The sequence below is a fragment of the Podarcis bocagei genome (genome assembly GCF_964188305.1).
Source record: "Podarcis bocagei genome assembly, chromosome: 5".
NCBI classification, from domain to species: domain Eukaryota; kingdom Metazoa; phylum Chordata; class Lepidosauria; order Squamata; family Lacertidae; genus Podarcis; species Podarcis bocagei.
In genome coordinates this window covers 101,976,783-101,991,377 of record NC_138129.1, presented here as the reverse complement: position 1 = coordinate 101,991,377, position 14,595 = coordinate 101,976,783, and the positions used below count along the sequence as shown (strand labels likewise).

Below are 14,595 nucleotides of genomic sequence, written 5' to 3'. Positions count from 1 at the left end.
CAAGAGAGAAGCAATGCTGGTGACAGATCCAAGCGTTCTTGGGAAGGCAAATGAAGCAGTTGTGAATAGGGACAAAGGAGGCAACTTTTCTGACCCACATTTACCCAAGCATGGCCTTTTATCATGAGACAGCAAGGACTGGCCCAGCACCTTCGACTCCTTTAACCTTGACTGGCCAGTGCAATGTACTCTAGAGCAGCCTAGATAGGGCTTACCTTGAAAGCTTTCTGAAAAACCATTGCATGCCTGCTCACAGGATGGGGGTAGCCACAAGCAGTCCGAATCTGAGTGAATTTATCTGCAAAAAAAGCTTTGCACAATCATTGCAGGAGATCTTGGGGTCTATACCAGGCCCTGATGGCAAAGGTGGTTCCGTTAAATTACGAACCACCTGAAAGAGTCTCCTGCTGCTATTTTCTGCAGATGCAATAGAGGCAGTGAAGAAAGTCCTCTTTGCCGTCTCTATCGACACTTGGTAGGCTCAGCGTTGAGCTCTAACCCATGTCAGATTCAGAATGAGTTTTCTGCCACTGGCACCCTAACCGTCTCAGCGGTTGTTTCCGTGATTGGAGAAGGCAATGAACACATGCAAAGGGTAGGCAGTGGCTAGAGTGGGGAGGGAGGGAGGGAGGAGGCTTGTATTCGCAATATACTGCCGGGTTGGAAATTCTGAAATCCTTAACTGCGGTTAAGACCTCAAACTGCTTTGGGGCAATGTTTTGATACATCACCCAGCCCTACTATGTATCTGATCATAACGCAGTTATGTGGGGGCCATAACCTGGGGAAGGCTTCTGGTATCTGGTGTATTGATATGTCTTTACTTAATGATTAACATTTTGTTCAACCAAAGTGGGAAGAGACTATACAATATTTTGAACTGAACTAAGCAACAACCTCTGTGTGAAAGTCTGAATGGGAAGCGTACAAAGCACGTATCAGTGGACATATTATAGCACCTGCCTCCAATAAAAATCAGCTTAAAAACAAGGGAAAGAATAACTTGATAAATGAAAGAATCTTGGGCACAAATGATTAGAAATCCATCTACAAAATACAAAAAAGTATGAATTAAATAATATTCTTTCTCAACAGACATGTTTGCATGTACAAAGAAGAAATACTAGGAAAATGGTGAAAAAACAGCCATGATCTTGGCTAATTGTTTAAAACAAAAGAAAGACAGAGCATTGATTCCCAGTATTAGAGGGGCAACCAATGAATTATAAAATTCTCCAAGTGATATTAATACCCAGGTTTTTTAAATTTCATGCAGAATGGGCAACTCAATGAAAGTAGAAAAGGAAGATACATATGTCCTTTTTTAAAAAAAAAATACCACATTTAAACCGTATACAAAAACAATTTTAGCATCTCTAATTTTAAGATCTGGATTAGATGGATTCCCATCTGAATGATTTAAAACTGTGTGGATCTTCTAGCATCAAAACTATGTTTATTATATGAAGAGGGGAATTCTTTCAATGACATTCAATCAAGCATATATCGGTTATACCAAAACCAGACAATATCATTAACTACTGTAAATATAAAGATTTTAACAACCGTTTTGGCAAATAGAGTGCAACAAGGGATATTGCCAATAATAATGAGTGACCAGGCAGGATTCACTAAAACTAAACATGCTTCAGACAATATCAGGCTAGTGGCTGATCTAATAGATTTAAATAGAATAAGAAAGTAATCTTTTTTTTAGGATTCTGAAAAAGCAGTAAAATTATAAAATTATAAAATTATAAAATTTATAAACAGTAGATGCAGGAAGTGCTGGCTAGATTAGGATTTCCTTTGATATTTGATGCATCCACATCCAAGACACAGGAAATACTCAAACACTTGACTGAATCCTTAGAAGCTAAAAAAAAAACCCCCAGCTATTACTTTTTACAGAAGTTTAGTGTCAATCTGACACACAGACTTTGAGAAATGAATGGAACAAGGAATTAACAAGCCTCATCTTAACTGAACAATGGGATAATGTTTTAGCCCAGGGGTCTGCAACCTTTAAGACAAAAAGAGCCACTTGGACCGAAGAAAAAAGAACTGGGAGCCGCAAAACCATTGCGACATTTAAAACAGCGGGGAGTGTCGGGGCAAACAATGTGCCTCCTCCCCTCGCTAGTATCCGCCCCGGAGCCGCGGCAAAGGTGTAAAAGAGCCACGTGCGGCTCCGGAGCCGCAGGTTGCTGACCCCTGTTTTAGCCTGTTTCTAATGTGTTGTTAGATTCCTAGCAATGCACGGTAAGCCAAAAGCAGAATTAAATAAACCTTCCATTACTGAGCTTTTCCTTTGAGTACATCCCAATATGCTCTGTTGGCACCAACTGGTGTGAAATGGCTGCTGGGGTGTTTGAGCCTCATTGTGGTGGGTGTCATTCCTTTTCTTTACTACAGTTTTCACATATTTTAGCCAAGTAAAAGTGAACAAAAATGCAGTTCCGCACAAATCTTATAATAAATGTGTGCTGAGGTTCATTTCCCCGTGCATCGTTACATGAAAGAGAAGCAGAGCTGGGTATCATCCGCATATTGATGAACACCCAGCCCAAATGCCCTGATGATCTCTCCCAGCGGCTGCATGTAGATGCTGAAAAACATGGGGGAGAGGACAGAACCCTGAGGCACCCCACAAGTGAGAGCCCAGGGGTCTGAACACTCATCCCCCACCACCACTTTCTGAACACGGCCCAGGAGGAAGGAGCGGAACCACTGTATAACAGCTCTACACCACTCCTCTGTTCTTTTGAAAATGTTATAGCCTTTGTGAGAAAAGACAGAACTACTGCAAAAAATATACAGGATGACAGCATCATGCAGATGAACAAAGCTGGTTAATTCCAGACTAGTGTGGAAGCTTCCCTTTAGCAACTGTATTTCCCAACCCAACACCAACAACTCTGGGAACTGTTTTGGTTTTATCTTTGGACCTTCTCACCTGTTAAACACACACACACCATGTGAAATAAGGTGTGTTTCTGCCCAAACAGAATTTAACAACCCATCTGTATCTCACCTGTAGAAGCTGTTCTCTGCAAGCCAGCCTGTGTTTCAAATGCTTCAGTTTCAGCTCTTGTTTCTGCATCTCTGACCATCTTTCTCTTTCCAAAGTACAACATTGCCAGTTTTTGTTCTGCAGCTCTGTTCTTACTTGTTGAAGAGCACAACGCAGCTCCTGGAAACCAACACAACAATGTAGTCATTAGTCAATCAGGCCTGGAAGCATCTCTGGAGCTCTCAAAAGGGCAGAAAGGTTGAACTGAGCTGCAACAGGGAAAGCGACAGGACTGCTCACACTCCCCAAAAGGCAAACTCTGGCCATTTCCACCACACTGCCACAAACCGGTTGTGTGAACCTTACTTTTACAGTTAGTAATGTGAGGCTTTTTATTTGTGACATGAAAACATTTTCTGGCCCTTGAAGCACAGCAAAGGACAATGCAAGACATTCAGCTGTTCAAGCTCCATTTAGGCCTGGTCCCTTACCTTTCTCACCCTGTTCTGGCCACAGCAATCCATGTGACGGTCACCTCCAGGCTTGATTATTGTAACTCGCTCTACGCAGAGCTGCCCTTGAAACTGACCCAGAAACTCCAGCGGGTGCAGAACGCCACAGTGAGGCTCCTTACAAGGTCCTCACCCTGGGACCACATTCAGCAGTTCTATACCAGCTGCACTGGCTCCCGGTGGAGTACAAGGTCAGGTTTAAGGCACTGGTTTTAATCTCTAAAGCCCTACATGGCCTAGAAGTCTCGTACTTACAGGACCGCCTCCCCCGGTGTGCCCCGCAGAGGACCTTACGGTCTGCAAACACTAATACTTTGGAGGTCCTGGGCCTCAAGGAGGCTAGACTGGTCCCGGCCTGGTGGAACGTTCTGCCGCAAGAGACCAGGACCCTGCGGGATGTGACATCTTTCTGCAGGGCCTGCAAGACGGAGCTGTTCTGCCAGGCCTTTGGTCCGGGTGCAGCCTGACCTCCCTGTATGTAAGCGGCCTCCTTGGCTCTTTCCATGGGCCCATATGGGACCAGCACGGATGGCCGGGCCTGATGAATATTTAATATTCCTTACCACTATAGTTGTTGCCATTCAATTTCATTTTGATTTTGATGTGATTTTGAACTCTATTTTAATCAATCGTTTGTGTTTTTATTGTATTATATATTTGGTGTTAGCTGCCCTGAGCGTGGTCCTGGCCGGGGAGGGCGGGGTATGTATGTATGTATGTATGTATGTATAAATAAATAAATAAATATATTATTATTATTATTATTATTATTATTATTATTATTATTATTATTATTATTATATTTTGATGGGTGAAAAGGGCTCAACGAACGAATTCATGCCATACCTGGTTGTGTTTCCATGCAGCCTCTTTCTGCTGCTGCTCCTCTTGCAGCCATGTTTCTACAAGGCAGGAGGTCTTCCTGGCCTCAGCCAACTGGAGATCCTTTTTCTGCTGAGCCGTCTTCAGTTGCTGCACTTCCAACTGAGTGAAGAAAAGTGTGTTCTGCACCTCCAGGAGTGCTACTGGCTGTGTCTGCTGCAACATGGAAGAGCCCCCTGGGATCTGCAGAAAGGTGAAAACAGAAAAGGGGGGGGGGGTTTAAGACTGAAATCACTGCCCAGAAAAATACTGGAGCTTTTAATAGTGCATTCCATGGTATATCATAGGCTCTTGCGGGTAGCCAATGCTGCAAGCAAAATTCTTTAAGGGTGGAACATTTTCAGACAGCGAGGAAGTAGCTAGTGGCATCTGCATGTACACTACATAATCTGAATAGCTTGGTTGTGTATTTAGTCTCCTTGGAATCTAATGGGGATTATCTTTGTTTACTTATTATATTATCTTTCTTTACCATATATTACAATCTACAGCTAATTTTCTTGAAATACAGTACTCTAAACATCAGGGCAATATACTTTGAACCTCTAGTTCAAATGTCTGGGATAAGACAAGACAGATTCGGTATAAGACAAGAAATATCAAAATAAGATACATACCTGCAATTGCCCAAGTTGGGTTTTATGTAGTGTGTCTTGCAGTTTGGCTATTGTCTCATTCTGCCCTTCAATTACACGGTACAGTTCTTCAGACTACAGGACAGAATTGAGCAGTGAGAAATTAGGAAAGGCACCTATTACCCCCCCTCCCAAGACATAATCTGTAGTGGGGTAGTTGAGATAGTGGATTTCAACATTGCATTATTTCACATGTTCTCTCTGCACAAGCGCTGCCACTTGCTACAAGGAGCAATCTCCCAACTCCTCCCCTGAGTGGTGTTCTGGGGGGGGGGTCCCCTGAATACCCGCCAGAGCCTATTTCAGGACACTGAAATAGAGCACAAAGCAGAGGCCCCGCTGCACAAGACAGAGTCCTTCAGCTGGTGGGGCACATTCGGGAAATTCCGCCCCAAGGTGCAACAAGACTGTTAGAATTTCCTAAAATGCTGTACCAGAAAGGACAGCTCACCCCATTCTCTATAGAATTATCTTATCCAATTTCACATACTGGGAAGATTTCATATGCTACAAATAACAGTTAGTTGTAATTTTGAATCACTGGCTCTATATCAGCATTTACTGGACAAGGAGATGGCAACACTACAAACCTCTTTCTCTTTGCTCTTCAAGGTCTCATTCAAGGTCTGGATTTTGTGATCCTGTCTCTGGGATGTATGATGAACAGACTTCAGTTCAAAATCCATCTCATTCAGTTTCTCTTGCAGCTGCTAAATGTCGTAAACAAACACACACTTTGAACTCGACCATATAAGATACTCTTTTCCATTCTCAGTACATGCACACCTCAGGGACAATGCAGGTTTGGTTCCAGACCACCAAAATAAAGGGAATATTGCAATAAAGTGAGCCCCACAATTTTCTTTGTTTCCCAGTGCATGTAAGTTATGTTTACACTCTACTGCGGTTCAGGGAAGTTTTTAACGTGTGATATTTTAGTGTATTTTTGGTTTCTATGGAAGCCGCCCAGACTGGCTGGGGAGGCCCAGCCAGATGGGTGGGGTATAAATATATTATTATTATTATTATTATTATTATTATTATTATTATTATTATTATTATTATTATTATTATTATTATTATTACTGTGGTTTATTAAGCCAGGCCCTGCCGGCTGCAGGGGTGGAGTGGAGAGGGAGGCAGCTTCCTTTCCCTGGAAGCAGCTGTGCTGCCTACAGCTGTGCCCACATCCTCGTAAGGAGAAGTATCTGCAAAGTGCAATAAGAGGTATGCCTGTACAGCTTTAACCTACTGCTGAATTACTCAACCTTTCTACATATTTACATGAATTGCAATTTCCTAAGCCTCCAACATATATTGTATTATTGGAAAGTTTACTGCCCCATAATTTTGGGAAATTTTAGATGAAACCTGAGGATTTCAGCTTTCATTTTTAAAGTAAATGTGTAATACACAACCCCTAGCCTCACCCTAGTGTTAGGTTGCATTTTGTGATACTAGCAAACTGACTGCTTCTGACTGCGACAGATCACATCCACAGGCAGAAATGACAATGTGTGCGTGTGTGTAACACACTGATGGCTCCAACTGGCCCAGAACAGTTTTTTAGGCTTAAGCACAAAAGTTTAAGCCCACATGCCCCAACCCATGGATTCAGTTGTCTCGACACAAATGCAGAGAGTATGGGAAACAAACAAGATGAAATGGAGCTTTTAATTCAAGATGGCAAATATGGCCTGCTAGGTATTACTGAAACCTGATGGGATGAGACTCGTGACTGGAATGTAGGAATTGAGGGGTATAACCAGTTCAAAAGGAACAGACCAAGAAGGAAGGAAGAGTCCCTACCCCAGTCTTAGGAGGAAGTGCACAGCATCGAAAGTGCTGAGGCAATAGGACTGTGTCTGCTTGTCTCCAGCTCCGCATTTCCATGTCTTGGACAAAGTGTTTTTCATCTAACACACATCGCCTGAAGTATGGAATCTAAACCCTTCCAGCTTTTGAAAATAGGACCGAACCTATGCATTTTTGACTACGGGAACAGGCACCTGTAGATGTTATGACCACCATACAACTAGACATAGGCCAGGAAAAGGCTATAGATGTCTCACCATGTGTTGTGTTTACTCACACACTAGCCCCAAATCTATTTAAAGCAATTTTGATTTTTATTATTTAAAAAATACCTTGTTGGTAGCATCAAGGCAGCTGATTTTTTCCAGCAGTTCTACATTATTTAGTTCAGATGCTTGTTTGCCTTGTGATAAGTTGTTTGGAATCAGTTGCTGCTGGTCTTCAAACAAATACTGAAAAGGGTGAGAAAAAAGTGACATTTGCTCAGATAAGGTTCCTTTTGCAGTTTGCTTCCATTGTTATATAGCTCAGCAGGGAAATGGGCTGGTAAATGAAGGAGATTCACAGTGATTTGCTGGCCTTGGGACAATTTAACCCTTCCAATTCCACAGCTTTCAAGTTCCCTGACATTTCCATTTTCTACCCAAATATCTAATTTTCCATCAGTTACTAATTAAAGTATCATTAATTATCCCCTTCCCCTGCTCTTCTCAATCCCATTTCTTGCTATTCATTCAGATATGTGTGTATCTGAAGAAGTGTGCATGCACACGAAAGCTCATACCAAGAACTAACTTAGTTGGTCTTTAAGGTGCTACTGGAAGGAATTTTTTTATTTTTGCTATTCATTCCTCATTCTTCCTCATTGTTCTAACAAAACTAACCAGAACTCAAGTTACTTTGTTTCTGAAAGCTGTATTGGAGCTAATATGTCTAGTACAAGAAGTCTGTGTGAGTTTATTATTAAAATATTTCCTGCTGCCTTTCTGACACACAATGACATTCAAGGCAGCTCCAAAATATTTGTTCTCTGTTGCACATTTTCCCCTCATACTCCTTTAAGTCACTAAGCAAGGAGTGTGATTCATGTTCATCAGCACAAAGTTGCCTCAGCTCCATGACTTCCTACTGAGGTAATCTGTAGTCTTTTTCACTTTCCCCATGGTGGCAAAAGCAAGGTCTGGCATTAACAACAATTGTGTCCTGTTCCTTGAAAGTCTGTACTGCAACCAGGCTCAGACTCACTGCTGAGCTTCAGGATCCAGAGGTGTCTCGTGAAATCACTGCCCAGGGACCTGTACCTTAAATAGCCCCACTCTGTGCTGCCCCTGAGTTGTGGAGTAAAAATATTTCATAACCCTTTTGCTTCATCTGAGTGCCCTCCCAAATGCCATTAAAGGTCTGATGTATGGAATATCCTCTCTAGAGTGAACAGATTTAGATTCTGATATCTGAATCTGCCACAGTGAGGTCAAACAAACATTTCCTGGGGAAAACCTGAATGGCTCCATCTTTCCCAGAGCACAGCCTTTTCTGAGTGAGGGCAATACACTACTGCTGACAGCTCTACTCAGACGTTTCTTGTCACAGCCTTACTAAGCTGCGTCCAAATTAATGAGTTGTTGTTTTATAGGGAAGACCAGGATCTTTTTCTGCTGCAAGCTGCTGATCACTCCTCTGCAGGTAAAAAAACTGTGTATTCCTAATAAAGTATGTCTAAAACAACAATGCTACTAATGTCCCACATGCTCCAAAGCTGCACACACTTGCAGAAAAGTTGTGTACTGTATTAAGCTGCTTGGAAATTATTCTGTGTCACAGTAACAAAGAACAGAGAATGAATTCCAAGAGCTTTTCCTTGCTAGTGTTTCAAGGGGATGATGGTATAATACGGCTCTTCTATCATTGCTTGTTACTTTATTGCCCTTAAAATTACTGTTTTCATTATTTTGTAGTGCTTTTTCCTATTTGACATTTCTTGGTGTTTTTAAGATGATTACTTTTATTTGTTAGTTTCAAATACTTGTACCCCACCATTCAGGACAATGGCATGACAAGGTGGCTTACCATCACAATTAAAAAGCAACAGATTTAATCAGTAGGTTGAGTAAAATTAAGCAGCCACTAAAAACAGCAGGTCAACATAAAACCATTAAAAGAAAAGCTACATGAGACAAGTCATTGGGGCTCATTTAAAGGGAACCCAAGAGGAGCTTGCTGATTATTTTGAGAGGAGTTTCAAAGATCTACAGCCACTCCTTGGAGTAAAAATATATGTATTGTTCAATGTATGGTGGAATTTTAAAACCAAGCCACTTAGCTCCTCTGTTTTTACCAACTAGTTTATTCCATCCTGTCTCCAAAAAACCAGTCATAATGTACCGCACCTAGTTCTCACTCCAACTCCGTTTTATTACCAAACAAGTCTGTGAAGCAGGTTCGGCTTAGGCAGGCTGACCCAAAGTGAAGCTCAAGGCTCAGTACAGATTTGATTCTAGGTTTCCTCAGAGTTAATCTGACATTCTAGCCCTTCATGCTGGGAGGCATCATCACCTTGGCATCCTAAAACTGCATCAGTGTCTTACTTCAGATGTTAAGCACAGACTATAATATCTGGCTCAAGTACCAGATATCAAGTTTTCTAGCAGACATGTAACTTGGCCCGTTTCTGATTTTCCACGTACAGCTTTAAAGCAAGCCGTATCTGGATTAAAAAGGCCTCCTCTGTTGCAGTTTGACAATGAAAGCAACCCTGGCTGGTGACAGTATTTTGTTGCCCTCAAAGATAAGAGAGTGGGTTTGTAAATGATCAAAACAGAAAATTAAATCCATTGTCTTCTTAAAATTAAACACGGGTTATTCTCTGGCACAGTGGCCTTCAAACTCTTGCACACTCAGCTCTTATGTTCAGCATGCACTTTTAATATTTTTCTCAAATATGATTTTACTACAACTGTCTGACCTTTTCTCTTTAGCTTGTGAGACCCACCCCATGGGCACAATCCGATGCACACTTACCTGGGAGGAAATTCCATTGTACTTAATGGGACTTAATTCTGAGTAAACATGCATGGGATTGCCAGGTAGCCACTCAAGTTATGGGTCAAAAAGGCCACAAACCAGCTGAAGGCCAACAGATTTGGGGATCTTTTCAGTGCTACGACAATTGCAGTCTTGTCATACCTACTGACTTCAATTTAAGCCAAAGCTCTAGAAAAGGACCTACTTCTTTGCAATAGTGATAACCCCAAGGTTTAACAGAACAAGATTTTCTCAAGGTGTTACAAGCTGAATATAATCCTCAGCCGCAAAAGGCTTCGGAGGCTCAGCTCTTAATGCGAAGCTTCCACTACTGTGTTTAAAAGCAGTGCAGTGAGCTTCCCCTAGTCAAAGCTGGATGATAACTAGATGAAAATGTCATTGTCACCAATCATTGGTATGCATTTTTTAAATTTTCTGCTGCTAGCTGAAATCAGCACTTATCACTGACATGAATCCAATTCGGCTGACATGGATGTTCCTAAATTAAAGATGACAGAGGCACAATTTCTTAAATACAACCAGAAGTTGAACTTAATGAGATTTCAAATTCTAGCAAAGCCAAGAGAATCCAAGACTCCATTGCATATGGTACCTAGAATGTTGGCGACTGCAGCTGACACAGTTCTAGGGGAGCTGCCATTAATTCAAGGTGACACACCAATTATTTAGAATATCTAAACTGCAGAAGTCTGTCTATAGGCAGCACAACCCCATATTAGATCCCATCTGTACAAGGTCACTAAGAGGAGAGAAAATTGTCACAATGCTGCCAGGTGTACACTCCGTTTACAAGACCACCCCCTCCTCAATCCATGCCTTTTGAGGGTTTCTCCTCCTTCAAAAGTAATTTTGCCAACTTTGCAGTTCCACATTTTGTACTTAATTAGATGACAGCACAGAAAGCGGGATTTTGTTCTGCTGCCCTGATGCTCAACACATCCACTTGGGGGAAAAGCACTGCTTTGTTGCACAAAGTCCAATATACATTTTGAATAAAATGCATTCTTAACGGTAAAACGAAAACAAGGATTTGTAGCCCATTTACACGCGCGGCCAGCCGCTCCTTCGGAAACCTAAAAAGGATCCGGCGGATCCGGAGGCTGCGGCATCCCCTGGCCGAGGGCCTCGCCGGAAAACAGGCTTCTCCTCCCCGCTCGGCTCCCTCCCGGCCCCCGACAGCAGCCCGGGAGGGCGCTACCTTCGGCCGCAGCGGGACGTAGTCGACGCACAGCTCTTCCCACAGCTCGCGCAGCTCGGGCGCCTCGCTCGGAGCCCCGGCCGCCCCCTCGGGGCTTCTCCGCGCCGGCACCGGCAGCCGGCTCCCGCGGGGGCTGCGCACGGGCTTGCAGCCGAAGGTCTTCAGCAGGCTCAGCGCCGCCGCCAGGCCGCCGCCCGCGGGCCCCGACGCCAGCGACTCCAGCGAGGACGAGCCGGCTTCCTCGGCGCGCCTCCGCCCGTCCGCCTCCGCCGCCTCGTCGTCCAGGCTCTCTCCGTCGCCGGGGCGCTGGGGCTGCCCGCCGCTCTTCGCCGCCGCCCTCCGCGGCACCCGGCACACGGCCTCGTAGTCGGCGTCGGCCACGCGCAGCGCCGCGCAGCCCCGGCACCGTCGCGGGGCTCCGGGCGGCTGCTCGTCGGCGCGCGCCTCGCCCTCCGTCCAGCACTCGAGGCCCGAGAAGGCGAAGTCCTCCTGGAGCAGCGCCAGGTAGCGGGCGTCCCAGGCGCCCCCGCCGCCCGGCTGGCCCTCCGGCGGGGCCTCGGGGGCGCCGTTGGTCCTCCGGTAGAGGGCGGCCAGGCACAGCTTGAGGCGCTCCTTCTCCAGCAGCAGCCGCTGCAGGCGCTCCAGCGACAGCGCCTCCACGCGCGCGATGACCGTGTCGAAGCGGTAGACGCGCTCGAGCAGGAAGGCGCACTTGCCGCAGGCGAACTCGGCGCGCCCGTCGCGGGACACCTCGCGCCCCGTCGCGTGAGCCAGGAGCACCTGCAGGCTGGGCCGGGACCCGGGCGGCGGCGCGGGGGGCGGCGGCGCCCCCGACGCCCCGTGGAAGAGCCAGCGCCGGTGGGTGCCGCACAGCGCCCGCCCGCACACGCGGCACCACTCCGAGCGCATCCCCAGCGCGGCCCCGAGCAGCCGCCCGCCGCCCGCCGAGAGATGCTCCGGCCGCGCCGCGCCCGGTCCCCCGGCAAGATGGCGGCCGCAGCCGGCCCGCGGAGGCTTCTGGGAGTCGTAGTCCCCCGCCCCGCCCCGGCAGCCCCCGCTCTCCCCGAGGGGAAGGGGCCCCAGCCCCCGGCGAGGCAGGCAAAACCTTCCCGGGAAGGAGGGAGCGAGCTTTTTCCTCCCACTCTGGAGGGCAGGACTTGAACCAATGGGCTCAGGTCAGTATTAGAAAGAACTTTCTGACGGGAAGAGCTGTTCCGCCGGGGAACGGTCTGCCTCTAGAAATTGTGGACTGGCCTTTCTTGGAGGTTTTTAAGGAGAGCTTGGATGGCCATCTGCCCCGGATGCTTCATTGCAGGGGTTGGACTAGATGACCGCTGAGGGTCCCTTCCAGCTCTACAGTTCTATGATTACGCCATCTAAAATGAACTTTCATGCAATCAGGATTTAAATACATAGAACACAGTGACTTACTAAAAACCAGAAAAATAAAGTTTTAGGCAAACCCAGTGGCGTAGCGTGGGTTGTCAGCATCCGGGGCAAGGCAAGTAATTTGCGCCCCCTAACCCGTGGATTTGCACCCCCTAACCCGTGGATTTGTGCCCCCTAAGCCTAACCCCCAGATGTTGCGCCCGGTGCGGCCGCCCCCCCCCCTGCACCCCCCACGCTACGCCACTGGGCAAACCTTAAACGTACAGTCACATCAGATATGCAAATTCAGATGCTTTGAGCTTGCATTATGTATGTGAAAGGGAAGAATTATGTATCTGTGAGTAATACAATTGACAGAGCAGTGATGATGACACCGACTCAGTGTGCAGATAAAGCTAAGGCAAAGCATAGTATGAACTCACAATCCTCATAGACTGGCATCACTGAACTCCTCCCCCAGCTCTCCTGCTGCCATGCTTAAACCATTACTCAGTTTAGGGTGCTGTCTGAACCTGATCTCCTGGTTTTTGGGGGCAAGCCACATGCCCAGGTTTGGATGGCACACTTAGCCAAACCACAGTGCAGCAGCAGAAGGACCAATAATATTAATTCATTATTTCTATGCCGCCCATCTGACCAGGTTGCCCCAGCCACTCTGGGCAGCTCCCACCAAAAAATTGTAAAAGCACAATACCACATCACACACTAAAAACTTCCCTTCAGGCGTCTTTTAAAAATCACATAGCCACTTATCTGTTTGACATCTGCTGGCAGGGCATTCCACAGGGTGGGTGCCACCACCGAAAAGGCCCTCTGCCTGGTTCCCAGGGGAGGAGTACAGCTGCCAGGAACGTACCTGCTTGTGTTTTCCCCACTAAACAATAGTTTGGCTCAGTATTACATGTGAACTAAGCCATTGGCGATGTATGTTTGATTCCGCTAAACCATAGGAACACAAATCCCACATTAAATTAGTGCCGATGGAAAGAGGGTCATGGCCTTTCCAATAAATGAGCCGCCTTTAAGACACAGGATAAAAAGCCATTAAGCTTTAGGAACAAAGAAAGGAGGAGTACACTGGCTCAAACACACATATAAATAACAAAGGAGAAGTAAGACCATTATTCTGCCATGAAATTATTACTGGAATGCTGCATTTAATTCTGTGACTCGCATGTTTTTTTTGAAAGTTATTTGAAGACCAAAACATTTTTTATACTTTTAAAAGAGACTTAGACTGGAACCTAAGACAAATAATTGGCTTTCTTCCACCACAAGGAGAACAAACACAGTTTCCTTCCACGCTAGCTATTTTCTCTGGAATCGCCTTCCTTTGAATACTCACCTTGATGGAGAATCCAGAGGACATTGTCAGATAACTGCAGTTGACTGTTGTTGTTGTTGTTTTGTTAAAAAGTTAAAGGACCCCTGACAGTTAAGTCCAGTCACAGATGACCCTGGGGTTGTGGAGTTCATTTCACTTTACAGGCTGAGGGAGCCGAAGTTTGTCCACAGACAGGCATCCAGGTCATGTGGCCAGCTTGACCAAGCCGCTTCTGGTGCAACGGAATACCGAAACCAGAGCAGAACATGGAAACTCCATTTACCTTCCTGCCGGAGCGGTACCGATTTATCTGCTTGCACTTTTTGGCGTGCTTTCGAACTGCTAGGTTGGGAGGAGCTGGGACAGAGCAATGGGAGCTCACCCCATCGCTGGGATTCGAACTGCCAACCTTCTGATCGGCAAGCCCAAGAGGCTAAGTGGTTTAAACCACAGTGCCACCCGCGTCCCTGTTTTATTTTGTAGGGACTACAAATTGCTCAAATGCAGTATTTTGTATGTAGAGAAATGCAGTTGTTTCCCCACTCCCCCATTATTTCCTCCTGTGATTTCAGTGCAGGATGAGCAGCTACTAGCTGTTGCCTGATATTATATTAGTAACATAACTCCCTGGTCTTCCCATGTCACTGGACCATTTTATTAAGTACATTTGCAGCTCCATGCTTCAGGGGGCGATATTGCCTCAGTCCTGCTAACAGTCATCCAGGAATACACACATGTACAAAGAGAGAGAGAGAGAGAGGAATGCCACATAACAGCAAAGGCAT

The 14,595-nt window shown here is 45.7% G+C and overlaps 1 protein-coding gene across 6 annotated transcripts in view; it reads right to left on the bottom strand.

Moving 5' to 3' along the window:
- The window catches only part of PDE4DIP (phosphodiesterase 4D interacting protein), a 127,734-nt gene that overhangs the window by 62,589 nt on the left and 50,550 nt on the right, over nt 1-14,595 (bottom strand). For 4 of the 6 annotated variants that reach the window (XM_081193271.1, XM_081193272.1, XM_081193269.1 and 1 more), the window contains exons 9-13: nt 7,190-7,309; nt 5,633-5,752; nt 5,025-5,117; nt 4,372-4,590; nt 3,035-3,193 (exon numbers count right to left, since the gene is read on the bottom strand). In XM_081193271.1, coding sequence (XP_081049397.1) covers nt 3,035-3,193; nt 4,372-4,590; nt 5,025-5,117; nt 5,633-5,752; nt 7,190-7,309 — 711 coding nt within the window. Of the gene's footprint in view, nt 1-3,034; nt 3,194-4,371; nt 4,591-5,024; nt 5,118-5,632; nt 5,753-7,189; nt 7,310-9,875; nt 10,000-11,097; nt 12,015-14,595 lie in introns of those variants that run through there. The other 2 variants (XM_081193270.1, XM_081193274.1) reach the window with 2 other exon arrangements.